The 26,580-nt window shown below is 36.9% G+C and overlaps 1 protein-coding gene across 1 annotated transcript in view; it reads left to right on the top strand.

Annotated features, from left to right (window-relative positions):
• RUNX1T1 (RUNX1 partner transcriptional co-repressor 1) overlaps positions 1 to 26,318 on the top strand; it is a gene marked incomplete at both ends in the record, with an annotated part of 126,341 nt that extends 100,023 nt beyond the window's left edge. The window contains 5 exon segments of the mRNA XM_082858849.1: positions 1,695 to 1,780; positions 2,321 to 2,522; positions 11,444 to 11,512; positions 16,623 to 16,813; positions 26,043 to 26,318. Coding sequence (XP_082714975.1) covers positions 1,695 to 1,780; positions 2,321 to 2,522; positions 11,444 to 11,512; positions 16,623 to 16,813; positions 26,043 to 26,318 — 824 coding nt within the window.
• Between the last annotated feature and the right edge of the window lie 262 nt (positions 26,319 to 26,580).

Here is a 26,580-nt window from a genome sequence, read left to right as displayed (position 1 = left end):
TTAAGACTTCTGAAGTTCTTGGTCTTTATATAGGCCAATATAGTAAGAAGCCTCCATCATGAATCTTAACACCGCATTTATATCTTTATCACTCTCCAGTTGTTTTCTGTGATGACTCATTTCAATGGTAGTGCTTTTTCCCTAAAACACAGGCAAAAAATAAGTCAATAAAAATAACATATTTGCAAACATTTCAACTTGAAATTGTCACAACAGAGAAATAACTAAATATTACTCTTCTCCAATGTCTTTTCTATTATGCAAATTATTAAAGCTTATTTGCAATTTTACTTTTTTACCAATAGGTGGCATTGACAATTTTAGCTTTAAAAATGTATTTCAGAATATATTCTAATTGGAGAGGAATGGTGCAGTGTTTTATATTTAGCTTTTAATTTAGTCTGAGAAAGCTGACATGTATGTGCTCACTTCCATCAGCTATAAATTAAATTGTATTTTCATGGTTGGCTGAAAAAAGTCATGTGACTCATTATCTTTATTTCCCTAAATCAGCTAAAAGGGGATTTCTAACCACTCAGATTTCATAAAAAGTGGAATGCAGTGTCTCATAACTTTTATTGTCATTTAACTCCTACATAACTCCCTCAGAAAAAGAGCCTAGGTGTCTATAGAAGCCTAAACCATGTCAAACTTAATTTGCTATTCAGAGTAACAGTGAGAACTGGCAACTAAAATAAATAGTTTTAATTGTTTAAAATGGAAAATCTTGCCATAGCCTAGTGCCTTTCCTTGATAGTAGAACATGAGGTGTTTTACACAATTTGTCAGAAGAGCCACGCGTTTCTAGGTATCTCTGATTAGACCCTTTCTTTCACCCTGTCCCTTTAGGAAGACACATTAATTTTTTATTTTGATAAGCATCCTGGCTAATTGCTCATGTTCGTTACTATTGTTCTCACTTGGTAAGTGTTTCCTTATTACCTTTTCATGGTAGCATCTTAACTGTGATGCTAAAGAGCATTAATATTTATGTTGTGGACTACAAATTAGGATTTTTAGTTTCTTAGCTTGGATTTATGGTATTTGTGCAAAATTATATCTGGTATGTTGATTTTGTTTTCATAGAGGATGTCCAATTTATTTTTATTTTTTACTTTTTGATAAATTGAATGAGTATATTTTGCTTTTATGTTATGCAAGCCCTCTCTTCATGGCCTAATTTTATCATGAAGGTGTATGTAATAGGATTGTGTTCATTTATACTATGCTGAAATGTGGAATAGTTTTACCGTGCTTGTTTTAGAAAAGCATATCCCTATTCATGTAAAACAATTTATGCTATCTTCGTTTTTAATTCAGGAAAGCCACACTTTGAAACCACTTAATGTATACTTGTGGTTTCTTGTATTTATTAAGATTCAGGATATATTTATATTTTCACTTAGGGAACATTATATGGATAACTGGCTCAGGGCTTGGTATCTCTTCATGTGTAAAAGAAATGGTTCTGACCAGATGACCTCTAAAATTCCTTCTAGTTTTCTAACATTTTATCATTCTATGAGAGACCCATGAGGTAATTCTGAATCTGAATATGACTCATGCCTCCGTTCAAAAATCGAATATATTTTCACATCCTTTAGTTTGCCCACATAGTCTTTGCTAAGTGCCTATGCGCATATGGATTATGTCCTTAATGTTTTAGGGTGATTCAACCTTCTTTATATTTATAGGGTTGCATGGCACACGTCAAGAAGAAATGATTGATCACAGACTGACAGACAGAGAATGGGCAGAGGAATGGAAACATCTTGACCATGTAAGATGTCGGTAATCATTTCAAAAAATGTTTTGAAAACAGCTGGAGTGAGGTGACATGATAAAAGTGTGGGGATGCTTTGAAGGTATTTTCTGCCATCCTTGAAAAAGTAATAAATGAGAATGTTTAAAGTAGAATATAGGATTTGATTTCTAAATTGATATCAAGGCCACTTATATAAGAGAAGTGTTTAGATCATGGAAAGGATTCCCTAAAGCCAGATCAGTGGGCTGCTGTTTTATTTGTAGAGAGTTATTTATTTTATCCAGTAATGGGATTAGTATTTGGAAAGATGGGTTTACTTCAGCTGAAATATCCCTGTCATGCCTCCCACATTTTATTCTCATTCCTATTGAGTTAACTCATCTATTGGATCTCTGTGTCAAATCTAACCTTTGAAAATATTAGACAGAAGCCTTCAGAATAAAATAGCATTCTTCATTGTCCTAAAATAGTTTGTTTCATTACCCACCAAAGTCTATGAGTTGTGGTGATTGATAATATATCCTTCCTTTCTCCCCCTGCCCATTTCTTCCATAGCTGTTAAACTGCATAATGGACATGGTAGAAAAAACAAGGCGATCTCTCACTGTACTAAGGCGATGTCAGGAAGCGGACCGGGAGGAATTGAATTACTGGATCCGGCGGTACAGCGATGCTGAGGACTTAAAAAAGGGCGGCAGCGGTAGCAGCAGCCACTCCAGGCAGCAGAGTCCTGTCAATCCAGACCCAGTGGCGTTAGGTATCTTTTCTTCAGATGGACATATTGAACAGATACTTCTTATGCTATTAATGCCGATTTTATTTTTAACTCGTCTTTTCAAAAATAAAGGCTATACAGGGAATTGTAGAACAATAAACACTTTATATCCTCAAATATGTCTTGTCTGTTAGGCAGATTGGCATAGAAAGAGGCAGTTACAAAAATTAAACTCCTTTTCTAGGTTAATGTTTTGGGCTTATGACAAAGCTTCAAAGCTGGACCAGAATTTCACATGAATCACTAAAATGCGTGCTCCTTCATAAAATAGCTCTTTGGACCCTGTCTCCAACCTGCAAAGACAAAATCTCTGGGAGTGGGCTTGGAGCTTCTAGCAAGCTCTCCGGGGAATTCTGCTGCACCCTAGTGTTTGAGAGTAATTTATCTCAAAACGCCTCCAGGAAGAGACCTAAGGGCTCTATAGTTTGCCCACTGCCACTTGAAAATTAGTGGTATAGATTTAGCTCTTCCATGACCTTAACTTAGGTTGCTTAACTGTGATTTTATTAATTCTAGTAACTTACAGGACTATTAATATAGCAGTGCTTTAGAAATTGAATGCATACATGTGGCCGTATTTAGTATTGAGATTTGGGAATTGTTGGGGTTATAAATAGAATGTAATCCCAAGTACATGGAAAGAAAATTTGAACCTGAAATAATTTTTGAGTGGCCTGTGGACTTTTTCCTAAATTAATAATAAGCTACTGTCATTTACGTTGCTGGCCACTACTTGTATATAGAGTCTGAGTCAACTTAATGGAGATGGATTTGTGTTGACCCCTGTTCTCTCATCTCATTTTTCTTATGTGTTTAGCCCCACACCTGCTACCTAGCTTAGGTTAGGGTACAGTCCATGCTGTAAAAACAAAACTAATTACCTGTGTGCAGATTAAGCTCGTGACTTTGGCCTCATTATCATCCATGGCTGATTATCAAATATTTAAAACTTGAAGTATATTATCTGGCTATTGATCACATTATCTTTTTTATTAAAATGATTCCTAGTCATTAAAGTTTCCTTTGCACTTAGGTTCGTCAATTCCTGCTAATCCCTGAATGCTGAATGTCTATTGCCATAATAAGTATTAAATAAAGGAAGATTCCAGGTCACTTAATTTACCCAACAAACATTATTCTAAAGGATATTTTAAAGAGAAAAGTGTTGTTAGCTTATGTTAAGGCAAGCAGTGAAAATAGGTTTAAGTTTAATTTGAACCAAATTAAACCAAACTGTTTAGAATAGAATAAGCATCTTGCTTTTTACTTCTGTATTGTGAACCAAAATTGGCTAATAATAATAATAATAAAGAGAATATTTGTAATCATCCAATCTAGGCAAAAATTGAGAGCCTTAAATTAAACAAAACTTTGGGAGTAAAAATATCCATTTTAGCTGGCTCTGTTTAACAAATTCATCGAGTCAGTGCTTATTTGTTGAACCTGGCTTACTGTGTGTCAGGCATCATGCTAGTGACTGTAATAAAGGAAAAATATTCTTAATTCCTTCCTTTGAGGAACTTTTAAGCTAGTGGAAGAGATAGGCAAGGAGATAGCTAGTGGTCATACCAGCAGGCCGCTCAATTCAGTCCTCTGCACTGACAGGATTAATATTATCTGCTGTCTGTTGTAAAAGAAAAAATTCAGAAATGGATAGGATTTCAGACCTATGTGAGTTATATTCAGCACACTGAACATAGGACCGTTATCATGTAATCATCTATAGTCACGCATTCTAGTGATGCAAGTGTTCATCGTTCTCCAGGAAGCTAGGTTTAGTTTCCCTGTTATGTAATCAAAAGAATAAACTTGGTTTTAAAAACTCCTTAAGAGTACACAAATCACATTACTTTTAATGATGCTTAATGAATTCATATTTTTGGTAAAAAAGAGATCGCTTTGGTTTTAAGCTTTTATAGATTGTATTTTTCAAAGACTACAAGTAGTTCATTTCTTTGTTGGGACTCTGTTAAAACAGTCCTATTCTTTAGGGACACAGAACCCTAGATTGCGTTTTAAAGAAACTTACCACAGCCATAGGGAGAACCTGTCAAGAGCAACACAATATGCAAGTTTTAGCATCCAACAGTTATATTTCCCTGGTGTCTTTTGCCAGTAGATTCCTGAAGTCTTCGAGTTCCATCCATCTTGTGAGCTGGGCTATGGCTATAAATAAGGCAGGTAGTTTGTAATATGGGGCACAATCATTTACATTAAGTGCTTTCTGAGGTTTTCTCTTAGGCTTTGGAGTCGAATGTATTAGTGTGTGTAATTAAAGGATTAAGGATATTGACTGATAAATTTATGGATATGGATTTATGGATATAGGCATATGGATATGCCTAAGAGCTCCATATCCTATGATTATTCTACATGTGTTTCCTTTAGCTGGATTCTCTTAATTCTTAAGCTGCTGTCTGGTCTCAAATGAGACCTTCAGAATAATGTTATAGAAGATATCTTTAGTTCAAAATATTGCCCTAGTCACATTCCTATCTTAGAAACAATGACAACATTTAGTCATACACTCATTTTTAGCATTTTAAATTGTATTTGGTGACTGTACAGAGAAAAATGTAACTTCCATAACTGTTGTGTTGTGTTTGTTAAACTCATTCCCATTCTCGCTTTTGAAATATATCCATAGTATTAAGTCAGTTTGAGGGATTGGTAAGATAACATGATTAATCTATTACTAATTGAATTTGGGGAGTTCCCCCCAGATATTAAGTAAAGACTATTTTAAATGAGTAGCCTCTTAAACAGTTTTAAAGCTGAGTACACACTAAGTCCATAATGTTATTTCTACTCTTTAAGTCAAAAACAGGTTGTTATCTTGAAGGACTTTTGAAATAATATACTTTTCCTTGAAATAATAGATTTTAATTATTTGTATTATTATTATAACTCACTTGCTTTCCAGGAAAAAACTCCAAATATCCAAGTCTTAAGAAAATTAGAAAACTATTTTTTTAAACAATTTTTAATTTTTTTAAACAATTTAAAAACTATTTTTTAAACCTCAGAAAGAGGTTTTTGTTTTAAACGAAATGATACATCAACTTGATCATTCACAGAAGGCTTAGAGATTCATAAGTTTGTTGAATTAATACCACCTCCTGCCTCAAGTAATTGGTACAGAAATTAATATTTTAAAATTCCTTTGGCTGACAAGTTTTATCACTGTCACATGATTGAATTATAGAGTTTCTCATTAACTGTCTCAATGCTCAGGAAATCTAGCATGAAAGTTAAAGGCACAGGGTTTGAGCAGATGTCTGGATCTGAATCCCTGGTTCTTCTTACTAGTTTTGTGACCTTTGGCAAGTAACTCTCTGCCTCAGTTTCTTCATCTGTTAAGTGGGGATGGTAACAATACATATTTCATAGGTGTTTCTGTATTAAATGAGTTAATAGTTATACAGCATATGGGACAGTGCCTGACACATAGTAGATGTGCTATAAGTAATAGCTATTATTATGATTTCTAACATGCAGTCTCACAGTTTAGAGAGTAGCGAGCCATACATAAAATTAGTGTTATTGCTTGGCACACAAGTTTATGAAATTATAGTAGATTCTTAGGTATTTTTTCATTCCAGAAGTATTTCCAAGCAGTAATGTTTAGGTGGCTAATTTATATAATAGGCACAGAAACAAGAAAAGGGGAATTCCGTCTTAAATACAGTAAATCTGTTATACCTTTGGGACCCTAATTCATAATACAGGGCTATAGAAAAATAGTTTTCTCCCATCCAAAGGAATATATTTTTCTACTTCTATACTATCAGATTATAAAAACCACAAACAAGTTATTCAGAGTATATCTGCATGTAAAAGTTTAGATTTTATGTACTTGTATTGATTCCTTTTAAATTACATCATGAATTTCATTTCAAGATGATGCATCTGAGCTCCTAATGTAAAGTGCCTACTGTATTTTAAAGAGTCTACTATATTTAGTATATTGGGTTAAAAAAGACGTGACTACTAGTTAAATATGTCCATCTTTGAAAAACAAGAAGAGATGGTTGCCTCCTACAGCATTAGGTATTTTTATTGTTAAAGATGAAAATCCTAATGTAGTTCTTGGCTTCTAGGTTGGGTTGGGCTTCTGAACATAAAGTTGAGATTTCTGGATTTATTATCCTTTAAAACAAAAATAAGTAACATTTCTAAAGATGAACTCATTTAACCCTTCCTTTCTTTTGATGGTTTTTGTAATAGATATTATCATGATCACAGCCTCATTCTGCCCACTACAGGATGAAGGCCATAACATAGGTGCCGCCAAGCTTTGAGCATTGCTGTCCTGGGTCTTATGAGGTCACATTGGTTCTCCAAAGGCCATCAGCTCATCCCTTCATGTATATTGATGGCGGCCCTTGCTGTATCTAGTATCCAATGGTCTCCATCTGTCGTAAGTGTAGTGCATCTTCCATCTCTTCCATACATCATAGATTGCTTTTTCTGTCTTTTCACATTTCTTAAAACATTTCCCCCACTTCGACTTGGTCTCATTTCATAGATGTATCTTCTGGGGGCTCCCCTCCTCCTCTTCTTTCATCCCTAAGCAGTTTGCATCCCAAAGTAAGCTAAACTTAATTTATAAGGTCTTTTCTATAATTTTTCCATCTTTCAATAGTTACATATGTATACATTTCACATTTTAAACCATCTCGCACAGACTCTTCTGTTTTTGTTTCACCACTGCATTGTAGAACAACCATCTATTTTACAGCAACTTATATTTTATAGGTGGTCAAGATTTAATGGTTAAAAATTAGCTTCCTCAGAATCTGAGCCTTAGAATGTTTTGCATAAGTTTGTCTAGATTCACCAATAATCTAAAATAAGAAAGTCGTAAGAGAGAAGTTGTCTCTTGTAATATTGATCAATTTCAGGATTTGTTTTGGTTTTTCACTTTTTTTTTTTTTTTCTTTTTTGCGGTAAGCGGGCCTCTCCCTGTTGTGGCCTCTCCCGTTGCGGAGCACAGGCTCCGGACGCGCAGGCTCAGCGGCCATGGCTCACGGGCCCAGCCGCTCCGTGGCATGTGGGATCTTCCCAGACCGGGGCACGAACCCGTTTCCCCTGCATCGGCAGGTGGACTCTCAACCACTGTGCCACTAGGGAAGCCCTGTTTTTGTTTTTTAAACTCAGTTTTGCATATGTGGACTCTGTTATTGCTACTAGTTAATCAGAAGAGAAAATATTAAATTAATCATTCAGTTTCTGTAGCTATTAAAGTAGTATTTGTCAGTGAATCAAAATAGTTTCTGAGCAGTACCTCTACTTTCATCACTTCATTCTTTCTGTTGGTACACCTGATGCTTAGCTAGGACACAGTAACTTAGAACTGGAGGGGATATTGTAAAATATGTATATATATATGTAAATAGGTGTATATTATATAAAAAATTTTATTTGCCTTTATATTCTGCAGCATTTTGAGAAAAAAAAAACACTTTCTTTTATAAAGTAGGATAGGATTAAGAAAACTTTTGCTTGATTGTAGTTGGTACTTCTATCAGGGTTCTAGGTTAGGTGGAGTTTGACTCTATGCGAATAAGACAATGTATCATTGAGAATTCTAGGGAAATGTAGCCAAGAAGGTGAAATACAGCACAACTTTCCCGTATGGCATATGGATCCTCATGATCTGTACAGACTGTGTAGCACACGGGAAGGTGGGTGCACAGTTGACTCCAGTACGTTATCTATCTTTGAGCAAATTTGGGGGCTATTCATGAGGTTTGAATAAAATTTATAAAAGTATCACCTAAGAAGTTTGAGGACTTCCCATCAAGGGTTCAGACAGTGAATTGCTAACTATAGACATAACTTCTCTCCCCAAGTGACATGTACTGAGGGAGTAAAAATTTACTGGTGTGTATTACTTAATCCAAACCTCTTCAATGGTTTTGTTTTGTCTAAAGTTTTGTGCCCTTTGGATGTCAGTGCTGGGTGAAAAAAGAAACTTTATGGTGCTCTTTTCACCTTAGTCTTTTTAAATAAGGAAATAAGTATACAGTTGGCCCTCTGTATCCACAGGTTCCACATCCATGGATTCAACCTAGCACACATCAAAAGTATTTGGGAAAAAAATTCCAGAAAGTTCCAAAAAGCAAAACTTGAATTTGCCATGTGCTGGCAGCTATTTACATAGCATTTACATTGTGTTATAAATTATAAGTAATCTAGATATGATTTAAAGTATAGGAAAGGATGTGTGTAGCAAACAAATTAGCATCCAAAGCAAATACCATGCTTTTTTTTGTTAATTAAAGTGTAGTTGATTTACAGTGTTGTTAATTTCTGTGGTACAGCACAGTGGTTCAGTTATATATACATTCTTTTAAAAATTCTTTTCCATTATGGTTTATCACAGGTTATTGAATATAGTTCCCTGTGCTATACAGTAGGACCTTGTTGTTTATCCATTCATCTGCATCTGCATCTGCTAACCCCAAGCTCCCAATTCATCCCTCCCCCACCCAACCTCCCCATTGGCCACCACAAGTCTATTCTCTATGTCTGTGAGTCTGTTTCTGTTTCACTCCTGGGTATATATCTGGATAAAACTGCAATTCAAAAAGATACATGCACCTCTATGTTCAGAGCAGCACTATTCACTATGCCATTTTATAGAAGGGACTTGAACATCCTCGGATCTTGGTCCCCTTCAGATACCAAAGGATGACTGTATATCCATTCTTACTGGGCAACCTGCTAAATAATGGGAGTAGCACTAACATCTAATCAGAGTTTAGGATGTGCCATGCCAAGCATGTAGTAGGAAGTACCTCGCTGAGTCCTCACAGCAGCAATCTCAAATGTGGTAGTATTGTCCCCACTTTACAGATGTGGTGACTGAGACATGGAGAAACTAACTTGCCCAGTGTCACAGGGAGAGCAGGTGGCAAAGCCAAGATTCACCTTCTCTGGGCTTTAGAACTAACTCTTCTGCCTGTGCTGCCTACGGCTGGTAATTAGTATTTGGATAACTTAACATCAGTTTTCCTGTTCCCTATAAATATAATAGTCCATTAAAAATATTTTTTATAAAGTTATAACTCTTTCCTTAACCCAATAAATGGAAAAATTTTTGTTTTCTTTTTTTTTTTTTTTTGCTACTGTGGAGAAAGCATTTTTTTGTTTGTCTTCAGACTTTACAAATCTATTCTTATCCAGTAAATTATTCTTAAGCCAAAGTCTTTTCTCCTAAAAATAAATATCTAAAAGTTGTCTTAAGTAAATCTCTGTTTCACTGTGTCATGTGGCTAAATGTGAACTTGAACTTGACTGCACTTTATAATGATGTGAAAGGTAATTTTGACAAATCTAATTAGGCACGTGATATTTCTTGGAAGTCGTATATGCATCAAACGGTTTTATCAAGCTCTTTAGCAAATGAAAATTACTTAAATAAAGACATTTTGCTTTTCATCATTTACTGTATAGAAATGAATGTGTACATGAGAATGCATGGGTATTTCCAGTCCATTTAATTATCAAGTAGTCATAAAATTATAACGTAAACTTTTAAAAATAAACTTTTTATATTTGGAATAATTTTAGACTTAAGGAAACATTGCAAAGATAGTACAGAGAGTTTCCATATGCCCTTCACTAAGCTATAATAAGGTTTTGCTAATTCAGAATAGTTGTGGAAATTTTATGTTCTGGCCAACTGATAATCTGTGTACCCTCGAAGGATTCAAAATATTCAAATGTGTCTGAGGCATTCAAATATAAAATGATATACTTAGATAAATTGATTGTGCTTTTCTCATTCTGTAGCTCCATAAAATATAGAAAACTGGACTGAATTTCTTTTGATCTTCACCATACATTAGATAGAGTATTCTTTAAAAAGTCTGCTACTTAACATTTCTTATACATGTAGAGAAAACTTCAATTATTTGAAATTTATCATGGGTTGAAAGATTGCTATATTTAGAAAAGTTAAAATGATTTTTTTTCTTCCCCTCAAACTTCTAAATACATAGACTTTCATTTGAAAATCCAGTATGGAAGAAGTTTAGTGCATATTTTATCTCTGAAAGACTGTACACTTTACTTTCAAGCATATATAAAAACATATATAAAAGGTTTCATGTCATTTTCATGAAGATGTTATTTTGGAGGTGAGCATTCCTACATCAGCTTTATTATGATCCATTTTCTCAAACTTGTAAAATTTGGTCAGCATAAAAGCACAGCATTTCACTTAAAGTGGAACTTCATTTTTTTTTTTTTTTTTCCGGAAAGCATGTCATGTACTAGTTATATTTGGTCAACTGGCTATCTGTGAATCCATTTAATGATTCTTTCTTGCTTCCATCCATGTCAAATCCATATGATCTAATTTTTGTGAGAATTTTGAATGCTCATCAAGATTTTTTAAAGTAATTGTTAGAGCCCGTTAGCCATGGAATCAGGCTCACTGTTTATTGAAAGGTGGTAGAATCAGAGCTGTGTGAAAATTATGTTACCCTAACATTTGACTTTCTAACTACCAATTTGACTTTGAAAAAAAAAAGAAAATTACCAGATACAGTTTATTTTCTTTAATAAAATAAAATATACCCATAGAAATTCCCATACTTAAGGAGTGTTGGGAACAGTGTTCCCAAATATCATATTACATAATGAAATATTTAGAGTTGTTTTGGCTTTGAGCATACAAGGCATTTAGACCAATGACCTGTTTTCCTTGTGCTCTGATGCCTGGTCTTGCTATTTTTGTTTATTTTTTAGAAGTGAAATGCCCAGCCTTTTAAAACTATGTTTTTGTAGAGAAGCCGAGATAGTGGGCATTGCTTGCTTCTACCCTGTGTAATGACATAACAGTGCTTATGGTGCTTTCCTCCTCTCTCCACCAATTTTTATCCTTTTCATAGATGCACATCGGGAATTCCTTCACAGGCCTGCTTCTGGATATGTGCCAGAGGAGATCTGGAAGAAAGCTGGTAAGAATTGTTTAAAAACACGAATTTAGTGTTCTGGCAGCTGTGTGCAGTTGTTAATGAAGTGACGTGAAGAATGACAAGAAGGGACTTTACTGCTAACAACAACAAAACAAACCCCCACATACAAAATTTAAAAATCCTGATGAATATTCTTAAACCAGGCCTGATTAGAACATGAAATAGTTTTTATTTTAGTAGCATCTGCTAGTGCTACTGTAATGAGAGTCTGGTGATGCTTCTGTTATAAACCCCATTTTTCAGGGGCTATAATGGTTTCAGGCTGGAAGCCTGAGGTCTCAGATTGCATGCAATTTTTCCTTCATGAAAACAAAGTCTGGTGTTTTACTTCAGCCTTCTCTTCTAATTTTTTTTTAATTGGGGTATAATTGACATATATCTCCTGAATTCTTTTTAAATGTATCACAGAAAATCTAGTTCACTTGCTGAGGCACTCAGAAGTTTTATGGTTACAACCAGTTTTTAAAGTTGATCTTTTGTGCTAATTAATATTCAATGACCAGAACTAAATTAAGTTAAATGACAAAGTTGCTAAATTTCTATTTTTCCTTTCCATGTATACTATCTGATTTTCATTAAGGGATATTGTTCTGCATTTTGAAGTAGATTTAAGTTTCTGATGACTCATTGACTTATTGGGCTTAAAGAAGTTCAGATCTGGCAGAATCTTGGTAGAACACCAGCACTATAAAAGTTGAGCCAAAACCTTATTTTTAAAAAGAAACCAACTCAGGAGATAAAGCACAAACCTGTTTCAAGAGTTAAAAATGACATTGCAAATACATAATGTGGCTTTGAGCTACTATAACTTCAACTGTTAAAATAGTTTGTCTGAGTTGAGAAACTGGAAAATGCTGTTTCTGCAGACGATCAGACGGGTATAGGGCTGAGAACCACAATCAAGGAGGAAAGGGTTTTTTTTTTTCCCACAGAAGATTTCTATTTGGGTTTTGATTTGACACAGCTATGTCTATAGTTCTCTGCAACTTGGTGACTCTGGTCCCTTGGCTCTTGTTCGAGTTTTGTGGTTGTTTTTTAAATTTTCTAAGAAATAACTCTTTTTGTAAGTGTGACAGGGAGTTTCAAAATCTGATAGTATAGCAGTGTAGATTAAGAACCAGAGAAAGATCTCTTGCATGTCCAGTATACAAATAAGGTAGATCCATTCAGCCTAAAGGTTAAGGTTTATATATGTGTATGTGTGTGTGTGTGTGTGTGTGTGTGTGTGTGTGTGTGTGTGTGTATGTATGTTGTATGTGTGTATATATATATATATATATATATATATATATATATATATATATAATCTGTATAGTCTCACCAGATTTAGAGCATCGCCTCTAAGAAGATTTTCTACCAGGATAATAGTCATGGGATACTCATAAGATGTTAAAATGTGCTGGGTGCCACCTACCTGGAGAAGGAATTGCTACATCTTTCTTCTGACCATTTTTCTTCCCCAATTTTAAGCTGTCAGTTCAATTTATTCCAATAATAGGTACAAAGAGTTGCCATTTTGGATAGCACAAGGATGACTTTTTATGTAGAGGGATAGAATCTCTGCATTTCCCTATTTATGTGTATTTAAGTTAAATCTTGATAGTTCATAAAGAAAAATTGACAGTGAAGTCTTGTGCAATCCAAATTCCTTCTGTGCTATTATCTACTCAAGCCTTTGTTTGACTGCTGTGAAGTGAGAGCAGATTTTTCTGAATATACCACCTTTGTTGGAAAGTCAACTTGAATAGTTATGCACAAAGGAAATCCTACCATAAGTGGTAAGCATTTGGAAGCAGATTCAAAACTTCATTATGTACTTTCCACTTAATCAGTTTTTTTTTTTTAACTTGACATGTTGTAATCTATTGAGTCCACTATTATTTTTCTTCACTGTCTGTTTTGTGGGTTTCCGAAACCAGTTCTGGATGTACTTTGCATCATGGGGACTCTGAGAGGAGGGAAAGAGCAATCCTTGTTTATGTGGTGTCCATGCATTCTCTAAGAAGGGTTAAACCTTATCAAACCATGTTTCACATATTTTTAATAGGTGCCTATCCATCTACATTAGGTCTTCAGCCTAAAATCTGACTTGGAAGTAGTGTCCATTAAATTTGTATTCTTATCACTATCTTAGGGATAGTGATATCCCTAATCTGCTGCATAAAAACAGTTTGGGAATTGTTTTCTATGGATAGACGCTAAATTTTAAGGAGTATATTGAATCTCTAAAGTATAGATGACAGTTTCACCTGGAAGTCTCAAGTAACTGCTTATAATATTTATCTTTATAGACTTCTTAGAAAGCATTTCTAGTGTTCGAAGTGTCAAGGCATTCCAACATGAGGAAAACACCAAAGGCAGAACGGGACATCTACACTCAGCCTGTTAAAATTTGAAAGCTTTTCCCCCCCAAGAGTCTAAAATTGGCTGTGGGCAATTTTTTTTCCCCAGGAAAAAACCTATAAAGTGTGTCTTTGCAATGAAACTATTATACACTACCTTTGTGACAAAAGATAAGTAAATAAAATCAAGTTTAAAGCATTTGAAAGATATCAAAGGGGCAGAGCTCTAAAATTCAATGTACTATAACCCATGCATCTTCTTTTCAGAGAAAATTATAATTGCAAAAAGTATATCCTGTGCTTGAAAGTACATCATGTAATATTTTGCATCATTTTATTTTGAAATGATTTCGAACTTGCAGAAAAAGTTGCAAAAAATAGTAAAAACAAATCCCATATACCTTTCTCCCAATTTTCCCTATTTCACCATATTTGCTTTGATGTCTTTTGTTTCTCTCTTCCTCTTTCCTTCCCTCTTTTTCTGTTGTGCATTATATTTTTCACCTCAGTACTTCAGAGTAAGTTGCAGACATGATGTCCCTTTACCGTAAACATTTTAGTGTGTATTTCCTAAGAACAAGGACATTTTCTTGTGTAACCACAGTACAGTTACCACAATCAGGATATTAACATTCATACAACACAATTATTTAACCTACAGACCGTATTCAAAGTTTGCATGTAATCCTAATAATACAATATAATATAATGATATACATATTAAATATTTGGAGTCCTAACAAATGTCGAAGGCCATATCAGTTTTCCCCTAAAAGTAGTATTTTTTAAAGCAACCGCAAAGATGACAAAACACACTCTGAAGTTTAAAGGTCTTTATAAAATTGGAAAAAGTCTACCATAAATATAGTTTTTAAATTGCAACTGTTTTCTTCAGTATATTTCTTTTTCAAACGATCAGTGAATGTTTGCAGTTGGTAATAAATATTCAAGCACCTTGCACATGTCCTACCAATTCTCTTTGCTGATCTGTACGTGCCTGTGGGATTAGAATAGGAATGCATAATTTAAATATAAATTGCCTGATTTGCATATACAATTAGTCAAGCTACAGCTTTGATCGTAAGCAAAAATTATTGTCCTGTATTACCACTAGATAGAATTTTAATTCACCTTGAATATTCAAACCAAATTAGACCCTGACTGTATAGTTAGAAGGGCAGTGCTTCCCTGGTGCCCCAAGTCATTTATGATAGGATAATAAAGGCATCTTTTCACCTCCTGGTGAAGAAGGTGCTGCCAGCTCTGTGCAGTGCTCTGTTTTCAGATTTTAAATACATATCTTAAAGCAACCAACAAAGGCTTAACATATTTTAGTTAATATTTCCAGTCTGGATCTTTCCCTGTAATTTAGTTTATAAAATCTAGCAGACAGTAATTACAAATGAATAAACAAACTTCAGAAATAATTCTGGGAAAATGGTGGAGGCTACAGAAGTCACCATGGTTAATTATTAGTGGAGGGCTTTTCATGATCCTCAAGTCATGAACTATGGATGTGTGAAATATAACTACAGAAATTTAAGGAACTATAGGAGTACTTGCATCTCTTAACATTTTTTGTCTACAGTAAAACATTTTTATTAGGAATCTATGTTTTTAATTAAACAGAACATTTAATTAAGGTGCTTTTCAAGTGAGTGAAACAATTAAGTGCAAACACTTGAATGAAACATGTCATAATTAGTTTTAATAGAGTGTTAATTGGTAGTAGGTTTGCCAAGTTAATAATTACTGCTTATTAAATTTTCAATTAATCATTGTCATTTTGCTTTGAATAAAGATGAAAATTAGATAAACTAATTCAGGGGGAGGATATTTTCCCTTGTTAATTAGAACAGTTAATTTTTTAAAATGGAAATTACTTGTTTTAGTTGTCAATCTTATGTTGTACATTAGTCAAATCTTTGCACCCTTTCCACAGCCAAAAATAAAGAGCTAATTTGACACCTTGCAGGTTTGTAGTCAGGCCTGATTGTTTTGGCCTGCAGTATGATTCAATTATATTTGTCTAGTGCAACAGTTGGTTATGCAAGACTGTTTATATTTGATTCAGTAGATGGACAACAGCTGAAAGTCTGGAAATGATTTTTTTTTAAATCCCTACCATTTAGTCTATAGAGTCATATGTCCACATTACTCAGGAAATGACAAGAAAAAGAAAAGCTGGATCTTCTGTATGTTTCATCTTCAATTTTCTTTAAAAGGGCTGCATTAAATTAATTTCGTTATTGTGTTGTATCTTTTACTAGCAAAATAACTTTGCATTTACATATGTGTCTGTGTAAAATCTGTTCCCTTCCTCTCTTTCCCTGAAAGCTTTACCCCTGTACTCCCTGTGTTCATATTAACCTATTGCATTGTGGCAAAACACCTTCTTCTTGTGTCTGAATTATCCAGGCAGGATTCTTGTGGTTATTTTCGCCTTTTGTCTACTTAGTCTGGTCTCAGAATCCTTTCTGGGGTACTAGTTTGGTAGAAAAGTTGTAGTGATGCTACAGTAGTTTAAAAGATATTCCCAGGAGTGTAAATTAAAGGAAAAAATCTCACCCTTTGCTCTCTTAAAATGAATTTCCAAAATGTGGTTCTTTAGACAGCCGGAAGAACTGCCCAGTAATTGGGATGAAAGTCATGCGTGTTGTCTAGCATTCTATGTAACAGCGATCAGTAGCCCAGGTCCCGCGCTAACAAAGAGCTGTTCTCTTGTCCGGTCCGGCCCGCCTGGCACGCAGAGGAGGCGGTCAACGAGGTGAAGCGGCAGGCGATGACGGAGCTGCAGAAGGCCGTGTCCGAGGCCGAGCGGAAAGCGCACGATATGATCACCTCGGAGCGCGCCAAGATGGAGCGCACAGTGGCAGAGGCCAAGCGGCAGGCGGCGGAGGATGCTCTCGCTGTCATCAACCAGCAGGAAGATTCGAGCGAGGTGAGGTGCCGTTGGAAGACTCCCTGGGGAGATGCTTCCGTTAATGAGGGCGGGCTTTTCGATTTCAGGAGATCACAAGTAAAGGCGGATATTGGAGTTGAGACAAACGAATCTTTGGGTGGGGGGGAATTGGAGTAGGCTTGCCACTTGTGGAGTTGACCAAGAGCTGATCAAATTTTGTTTTTATTAAAGGCCTAAAAGAACGACTGCCAAAAAAAGTTTTTAATATATTTGGTGGGTAACAGATTAAAATGAAATTCTTAGAACTTCCTAGCACTATTTAGATTCAGAATTCTGTTGTGTGTGTGTGTGTGTGTTAGCATATGTGTGTGGTTTCCTTCTAACAGCTGGGATTTAGGAGAGAGACCCTGTGTAAGCTGTGTAGTCTGAAGACATATTGCAGGCCAGGGATCAAAGTCACTTCCGTAACTATTGGTTCTGAAGTCGAATGCTAAACCAACGCTTGCATCAATTAAACATTTCCAAGAGATCTTCTGCACAGTCTGTTTTTGCACATTATTTGTAATAACCATTATGATGGTCATTTCATACCATAACATCACTGCCAGAGGTAATATTATTTAGTGTTATTACAGTATATTTAAAACACATAAACACGTAGCCTAAATGGCGGAAGGATCTGGGAAGTAACTAAAACACAGTGTCTAACAGAATGCCTTTCAACAGAGACTAAAGTCAGAGCAACATGGTAACGCTCTGCATTAACACAGCACCACAATCCCCAACCCAAAGGACCCTTAGATAAGGACTACAGTTAACTAGTCACACCATGCTGTACTAGCAACAGCATAAGCTGATAAATCAACGGTCCACTAAAACACATATCTACAATTTGTGAAGGAGAGTAAGAATTTAATTTGTACCAGGCTTGTCTGTAGATGAAAGACCCTGTGGGAATTATTCGATATCCAGAGTTTCTATTTAATGTGTAGCAGATGAATAACAAGGGGACAAAAGCAATTGATTTTCAACATTTGAAAGTTTCTCGGGAAAAGAGGGACAAAGGGAAGTGTATCTGCCCTTTAACTGCAGACTTTTCCATTGTTGAATTAAACTAGACATAAATTCAATTTTACTGGCATCTTATGGCTAAGATATTTAAAGACTTTGTTTTGTGTTTTTTGAAAGAAAACACAAATTTTATTAGCATCTTTTGGACAGAATTTGTCCTGCTCTATTCAAGTTAGTAATACTGTGAGGCACAGTTGTTGCCATCATTAAAACATTATCACTTTCATATGAACGTTTTAGGGCTGTTATGCATGTTAAGAGTATTTTATAGGTCACTAAATTCTAAAGATAAATATCTTGGAGAAATTGAGAATTAAGTCTTTATATTTGGCTAATAATGCTGTATTTCTTTAGTATGTATAAGCTGTGTACCTTTATTTCTAATATCCAGAAAAATATATGAGCTTGACACTGGTATTGAGCATTATAAAAATATGGTGTATCGAGCAGTAACTAGAAATAATAGATAGGATGAAATAACCTAGATGTGAGTGATCTTCTAAAGTAACTGTTTTCTTTCTTTCTTTTTGGGTATCTTGAAAAACTGATCTTTAATAGCACTACCCTTGTCTTCGGTGACATTTCTCAAGGATTTTAAAGTAGACTATGCTAGGAGGAAAGGTTTGGGAGCCAGAGAGCCACATTTAATTCCTGGCTCCATCTATTATAATTCTGTGATTTCAAGAAAACCACTAAACCTCTAAAAGCTTTGGTTTTCTCATCTCATACGGTGGCTAGAACCTTGAGATGTAATCATTTTATCATGTTGCAGGTGAGGAAGCTCACATGGCTAGTCATGCAGCTAGGGGTTGGCAGGATCCACGCTGGAGCTCTCAGCATGCTGTCAGTCCTTACATTATTCCAGAACAATGAAATAAGCATCATGAAGGTCATTTTGGGATACAGATTTTAAAACTGTACCCTATGGACATTTTTAAAAAAATCAGATTTGCAACCTGCCCAGGGCAGTTTGTTATTTGATACATATTACTCTAAATTATATCCATTTATTTATTTATTCTGTCAAGAGCAAATTATTCTATGTCGGGGACAGTGCTAGACACTGAAGATACAGTGGTTCCTACCTTCTTGTTCACTATAATTCATTAGAAGAGTCAGATCACTAAATTATGAGTCTTAGTAGAGTTTAGTGCAAAGGCTTCTGGGAAAAAAATTTGTTTCATCTGATACTTAAGGATAATCAGGAGCTGTTCAGCAGCAACCTTCCACCCACCTCCCACCCCACCCCCACATTGCCTCATCACTGCTTTTTTGGTCCATGCGCACGTCAGTGCCTTCGTGCAGGGAAGATGGGAAGGCAAGCTTTGCTAGGCTTTGCAAACAAGATGACTATGTGGCTGGTGAGTGTTTTGGAAGGATCACTCAGGCTGCAGTGTGGAGAGAGATGAGAGGAAATGAAAAGGAGGGACCGATCTGTTTCAGGATACAGATGAGGAGGAAGATGGTTGGATGGTTGGCAGTGGTGCTGGGGGTGGAGAAAATTGAACCCGTGAGATAAAATGGGCAGGATTTGGGCTTCCCTGCTGGTGCAGTGGTTGGGAGTCCACCTGCCGATGCAGGGGACACAGGTTCGTGCCCCGGTCCGGGAGGATCCCACATGCCGCGGAGCGGCTGGGCCCGTGAGCCATGGCCGCTGAGCCTGCGCGTCCGGAGCCTGTGCTCCACAACGGGAGAGGCCACAACAGTGACAGGCCCGTGTACCGCAAAAAAAAAAAAAGACAGGATTTGATGATTGGCCAGCTGACAAGGAAGGGAGAGAGTTGTGGTTTTTCAGTAGACATGGAGAGTTTGGGGTGTACACATCAGGTGATCTTCCTTAAGCATGAAACCTTTAAAAACTTACTGGCTTTGATCTGCCCAGCGGTTTTTTGTGAAAGGTAACCTTTCTTCATTTTTTTTTTTTTTTGTACATAAACAACAAAAGTTAAAACATTGTAAGAAGTTCAAATCAATTATTTAATTCAACTAGACAGACAGATTTCCTCTGTAGATTGGAAAGGGCAGATAGAGCACAAAGGCCTAAATAGTTTATGCTGTCTAATGTGAAAACCAGGAGGTTGATCCTCAGCCCAGGTGCCTGCCTCTCAGGCCACTTCTTTAGTAGCTACACGGCAGTACACTCGACTCCTTCAGGATATTCCCATCCAGTTCTCTAATTTCACTTTGGTTTATAGACTAATAATCATTATTACTAACCGTTAGAATGACACTGGACTGCTTAGGCAGACACAAGCAAATGACATTTTCTGTACTTTCTCTTTAAATGTGTATTACATATTTCATCAAGAATGTAATGCTAGCATTAGCATAAATCAAAAGAAAGGAAATTCAGTGAATCTGGCTATCTTCAACCATTTTAATTTTTTCTATATTCATTTCTGCTTCCTATCTGTAAACATATAGAATCTCTTTTTCCAGTGAATATTGTTAGATTTGGACTATTTCAAAAGGAACCTGCCACAGCTTTTCTTTGAGATCTGTAACTTGTTCTGGCTTAGGGGATCAAAGCATATGGCTGGAATTGAGCCTCGAACAGAGAGCAAATAGTTGTGCTGTTCCAATAGTTAGTTTCGAGTTTAAGCCACTAAAGTGATATTTTCCCCCAGATTGAAACAGTCTTTATTCATTATTCCTAGATAGGTGCAGGAGTGCACACGCTTATATTGGGTGGTTTTGTGGCACTTAAGCAGAAACACTGACTGAACCTTTAAACTTTGTTTCCAGAACCTGCTGAGCCCTAATAGTGGGAACAGGTCACTCTGACAGGTTCATCTTCATTACCCCCTCTAGAATTAATAGAGCCATCCCCAGTGGATCCTATGCAGTGCGGCCCAGACTCTGGGGATGGACTAAGTGGACTCAGTGGGAGGTAGTCACCACACAGTTACTACACACAGTCTCCCAGCATGACTCCCATTAAAGCCTCACAATCTGATCAGACCTGTCGATCCCCAGAAGAATTTGGAGCTCTCACAGTATGAGCTGATTCTATGTTACCTAAGATTTTTGCTTATTTGTTTCATTTATTAAAAGACCAGCTGTCTGAATCCATAGATGTTCATGGTGTATTGGATGGTCTGGAATGACATGGAGTGGTTCACTTCTTGGAACTTTGGTTTTTCTCATCTATAAAACTGGGATTGTTTATAACTCACTTTGCAAGGTGGTTGAGAGGTACAAATAAGATGAGTAGAAGTCTTTTATAAACAAGTCACCTTATAAAGAGCAGTGTGAGTATGTAAGAGAGAGAAAAAATAAAAAACAATTAAGAAGCTATTCTAACAGGAAGGGCAGGGAAGGAATAGTAACCGTGAGATTGGAAAGGAAGGGAGACCATGGGGGAAGCAGGGTCTGTAGGGTTTGGCACTGAGAGGTTTCAGGGGAGTTTCCAATGAGATGACAAAGTCGTTGGCCTGAGCGTTGCCAGTGACTGAAAAGGACCACACCAGAGTCAGGTTTAGGGATTACTGACTTGGGGGACAGAGGAGCATCCTGGTGGCGCTACAGAACAGGCAATTGAAAATAAGAGACAGCAGCTCAGGAAAGAAATGAAGGCTGGAGGAAGGTTTGAGAGTCATTTTCTTACAGCTAATGGTTTAAGACCATGACTGCCAAGGTAGAGTGTAGGAAGGAAAGGATATTTCTTTTCTTTATGCCAACTTCCCTCCTTGCCAAGTATTTAGGGGAAAATGAAAAACTAGAAGAGGAAGAGGTTATAGTATAAGAAACAGAACTTTATTATCTTGAAACCAAAGTTAGAGGGACTTTCAATAAGGGAAGTTTTTTTTAAAAAAGGAGGAATGGGGAAAAGGTCAGTAGTGGTAAATCTTCAGAAGGTCTGAGGGCAGCGAGGAAGGAGAAAAAGTAACTGGCCACTAATGACGTATAAGTGGAAGTAAGCTCATGTTCTGTCTGTGTAGCTGTCAATGCCTATCAAGGGAGGCACAGGGCCACGAGCTTTCTAATTGTAAAGTTTGTGCCATGCAGAGATGGTATGTAGTCTCATTTGCTTTCAGCCAGTGCCAAGAGGAGGAGGTGGTGTTAGTTCCTGCCGTTTATTCAGGACCCACCGAACATCAGGACACTTTAGTTAGCACTGACATAATCCTGAATAACCCTATCGTTATGATTCCTACTTTATAGGTACTGTCACTCTACGAGGTTAAGTAACTTGCCTGTAGTTCTGAATCCACTAAGTGATATAGTTGGAAGTGAAAAACCAAGAAAGGGTGACTGGAGCCACTCAAAATTGGAAGCCATTTCCATTACACACCATGATACCTTGTCTTTGGTATTCCAACTTCCTGGTTCAACCTCTGTCTACTTTCAGGGTTGAAGTGCCCTCCTAACCTTATTCCTGCCAAAGCAGGCTATAAGAAAGATCTGAAATAGTCAAAGCGTGGCATTTTGGAAAGAGTATTTGGTTTGCAGTGCAAAGACCTGAGTGAATCAAACCTTACCTATGTAATTTCATATGTAGGCAAATCATTTACTATAAAAGTTATTTACATTTTGAGAATTTTAATTATAATCATTCTACTTTATTCATTGAACATCACTTGCGTGCAAAGGTTTTTCTGGAGAATTATAGGTGTGTGAGACCTGGAGAAACTTTTTAGGAGAAAATGTTTTGTTTCTGGTAAAAGGAATTTCCAACAGTAAGAACCAGAAAGGATATTATTTTGCTGGTAGGACAGAAAGACCATTCTCTCTCTATCTAAAATAACAAGATGAAGGAAATAATTTTGTTCTTAGGGACAAAAAAGAATTGCTGATATGAAACAAGTATCAACAATCTTTGACATGCAGCTTTGGCACCCAAAGCTTCAACTCATCATTTCCATTTCCCTATGTAGTACCAGTACATTTAGAAAAGGGAGGGTTGTGTTCTGCCTCCTATTTTTCATCTGAGTCCTAGCCTAATTTTGGCCAATTGCTGATTCCCATAATAGGGAGGAAAACATTCCTTATGCTGAAAAGGGAATAATATTATCACAAATAAAGGGAGACTATAAAGTGCCATGGGCTTTGGGAATGAAATTTGCTATGAAATGGTATTCTCGAGACTTCTGTACTATTTTGGTAATTCAGTCGCCAGCATCATTGCTTAGAGGACTGAAAGGGAAGCTCAGTTATATGAAAAATGAATGAATGAATGAATGAATGAAAGAAGCAACTATCAGGTAATACTAGCCTGAATATGAAAAGCACAAATTGAAAAATATAAAATTAGATTAAGCCATTGACCACCTTAATCCCTGCCCTACATTTACACCCCTGGGTATCATACACAATTTGCAGTTTCCACCTTTGTGTATGGCAGAAAGCTTAGAAACTTAAAATGGTTAAAATTAGACTACTCATAAGATTCTGCACATTGCACAGTTCCCAGAAGTGATGGTTGAGAGGCCAAGTGCCAGTGGTCAGGCATCAGTCTTACAGGTATGGATTAGTTAACAGGAAATTTGGTAGAGCCACCCAGGAGAAATTAATAGAAATTGCTGTGTCTGTCTTCTAATGAACTTTTAAAAAGGAATATGCACTTTGGGGATTTCCATTGGTTGAACACTTGAGCTAAAGTTCCCTATACATCCATGGCAATGCAATGTCAACAGCAATAAAAATATGCAGGTTTTTTCCCGCCAGCTCATTTGAATTGCTCTTTGTTGCACCTTCCTAAAGTCAAAGGTGGTTTTTGTCTCAGTGGTGGGTGGTAAATGAATGGGATTGAACAACTTCGGAGTGGGACTGGAGGTAAAACTAGCCAGAGCCCTTGAATCCTGGGTCAGAATCCAGAAATGCTAGGGAAAAAGGCTCCATTCCCAGCAGCTTCATAATCCAAAACATCTGTTTCTATATTTGGCACAATTCCACTTTTTTATTTGTAAAATTGTTCCCATCTTTGAAAACACTTTAAAAAATAAAGAAGTCCCCATTCTGTCTCCTCTTTCCATTCCCCAACACATGCATTTGTAATTACCTGGTTTAGTCTGTGTGTTTAATCAACTTAAATTGAGAAGGTTGCCTACATCTGATTTCAATCTGAAGGAGCCATTGAGAACTGGGCAGTTACTGCCTTGTGTCTGCCAAGATGTGCCTCTGCCAGAAAGCGGATAGGACTCACACCAGGGTATTTCCTAAAGAAGCCACTTAACTCAGATTAGATGTTTAATTTCCTTAAAATATTGTTTTGGATCTGGGTCTGTGTTCTCTAATTGGGATTTTCTGATGTTATTTAGGAATTTCACTTATTTCTGAGTTTGTTCCAGGATCCAGCTGGCATTATTCTAAATGCCTAAAGCTCAAGGAAGTAAACTTTCCTGAGTGATGAGTGTCATATCTCGCTGCTCTGGAGGATGGGCCAGGCCCATGTTTGTTCAGGCCTTTGTGGAACCATTGTCCTTGCAATAAGATTGAATTAATTTTGAGAAAGAAGGGCTTCTAATTTTGGTAATGAAGCCTCTGATCAGAGGTACATATTTTTTGGGATATTTTCCTGGCTAAATTAAAGGGAAGTAGGAAAAAAAAATTACTTTGTTCTGGTACTATTAATTTTAATTCCATTTTTATTTATGATATTAACATATAAATCAAGCTTCTAGATTTCTTCAGCTATGTTCACTGAAAACACCTTCCACTGGCCAGAGTTTGTGATCTTAAAGTTTTAATTTTTTTTCCCTTCATGGGCCATAATTTCGGAATGGTAAAGCAATATGAACATAGGGCTGAGTTCTTTCTAAAAGTTTTAAGCTGTAGTTCTTGAGTTTTTAGGCTTCCAGCACTTGAAAGACTCTAGGAGCTCCTTTAGTTTTTAGCCAAATTAGAATGAGTGCTAAAAATTGCTTTGCATATTTTGCACAGTGGTGAAGCTGTACACAGACCAGGGTGATGGGCTGACATTCCACTGGGGCATTTTTAATAGGCTTATGAGCCTACCTTAAGCCACACAGCCAACATGCTGAAAGCAAAATAATTGCAGGGAACAGAGTGGGGAGATTTTTAATATCCATGTATATCAGGGCTTTAAAAAAGGTATTTTAACTGTGACACAGCTACATACTATCAGCTGGTTGGGGTTACCAGATTACAGTCGGAAGTTTGTTTTGCAAGAAAATAAAACCAAGGAAGATACAGGATAAAAGGATTAATGTCAAAAGCTAAGATCACTTGCTATAACATTTCACAATGGGGATGGTCTTGCCAAAGGAAACACAAACGTTTCAAGTTGGCTTCCTGAGGTTCCCCCTTCTCCTGGAAGGGTCCTTAGGGCACTGTCATTGTTAGTCTCCTTCCTGACACTCCCTCATTCCCCAGGATCTGTCCCATTTAGGGGTTCTTCCATCTCTAGTATGTCTGTCCCCAGATTCACAATGTGTTTTATCTCAGAGGCAGCCTCATTTCTGCTTTTCTCACTTCTTGGAAAGCACCAGTGGAGATTGGCAGTAGGCTTGCTAGGGTCCTAAAACTTCACAAATATTTATTGAGCACCTACTATATATATCAGGCACTGTTGTGGGTGCTTAAAATATATCAGAGAAAAAACAAACCAAGGATCCAATCTCCAGGGAGCTGAAGTAAAGGGGATTGTTTCGAGACTTTCCTACCATTTGGTTGTCAGGTACAGTGAATAACTGATTGCAGTGGGAAGAGCTAAACACATGCCCTACTTTTTCTGGTCTGTGGTAGAGCAGAGGATAGAATCCTCTATCTAGTCCATTATATTCCTTTGAATCTAATAGAGCATGCTCATAGTCCCTTTGTGTTAGTGTCTTGAAGGAAGAAGCTTCTGCCAGGAGTGCTATCTTTGAGTCTTTCCATGGTGGTAGTCGTATTACAAAGGAGAAAATTTAGATGTCGCAGTTGTTAGTGTGGGTGAACAGAGAATTTAGATGTGAAGATAACTAAACCTAAAGGGAAGGGGTTTTATAGTAAAAATGGAAAAGAGCCTCAACCAGTTTGTCTAGAAGTCATAATAGTTTTTGGCAGAAAAGTCTGGGCAGTTACACCAAAACCTGCATCTTCAGGGTGTTTAGTGTGTGTACACATACACACCTGGATTTTTCATTCTTATAGTTCTGAAAAATAAGGGGGTAGTGCTGCCTAGCATATTTCCTTAGACTTTAGCCTGGTCAATGTAATAATTTGGGATTTCACTTTCTTCTGCCTTCTCCAATAGAGTTGCTGGAATTGTGGCCGTAAAGCGAGTGAAACCTGCAGCGGCTGTAACACAGCCCGATACTGTGGCTCGTTTTGCCAGCACAAAGACTGGGAGAAGCACCACCACATCTGTGGACAGACCCTGCAAGCCCAGCAGCAGGGGGATACGCCTGCTGTCAGCTCCTCCGTCACGCCTAACAGCGGGGCCGGGAGCCCGATGGACACACCACCAGCAGCCACCCCGAGGTCGACCACCCCGGGGACCCCTTCCACCATAGAGACAACCCCTCGCTAGATGTGCACTCAGAACTGTCAGAGGAAAGACAACACAACCAACGTGAAACCAATTCCTCATCCTCAGATGCTCAAAGTTGTTTTTTGTTTGTTTGTTTGTTTATAGATGGACTATCCTGGTTCAGTACTTCAGCAAGAGAGAACCTAACTGTATCTTGAGGCGTTAGTAAAACAGAGGGCCAGTAACGGGTCGTAATGACTTACTGTGGATAACAAAGATTTCTTTTCCTTAGAGAACTGAAAAGAGAGCAGAAAATATAACA

The sequence above is a fragment of the Leucopleurus acutus genome, assembly GCF_964270905.1.
Source record: "Leucopleurus acutus genome assembly, chromosome: 17".
NCBI lineage: Eukaryota > Metazoa > Chordata > Mammalia > Artiodactyla > Delphinidae > Leucopleurus > Leucopleurus acutus.
This window is presented reverse-complemented; position numbering and strand designations above follow the sequence as displayed.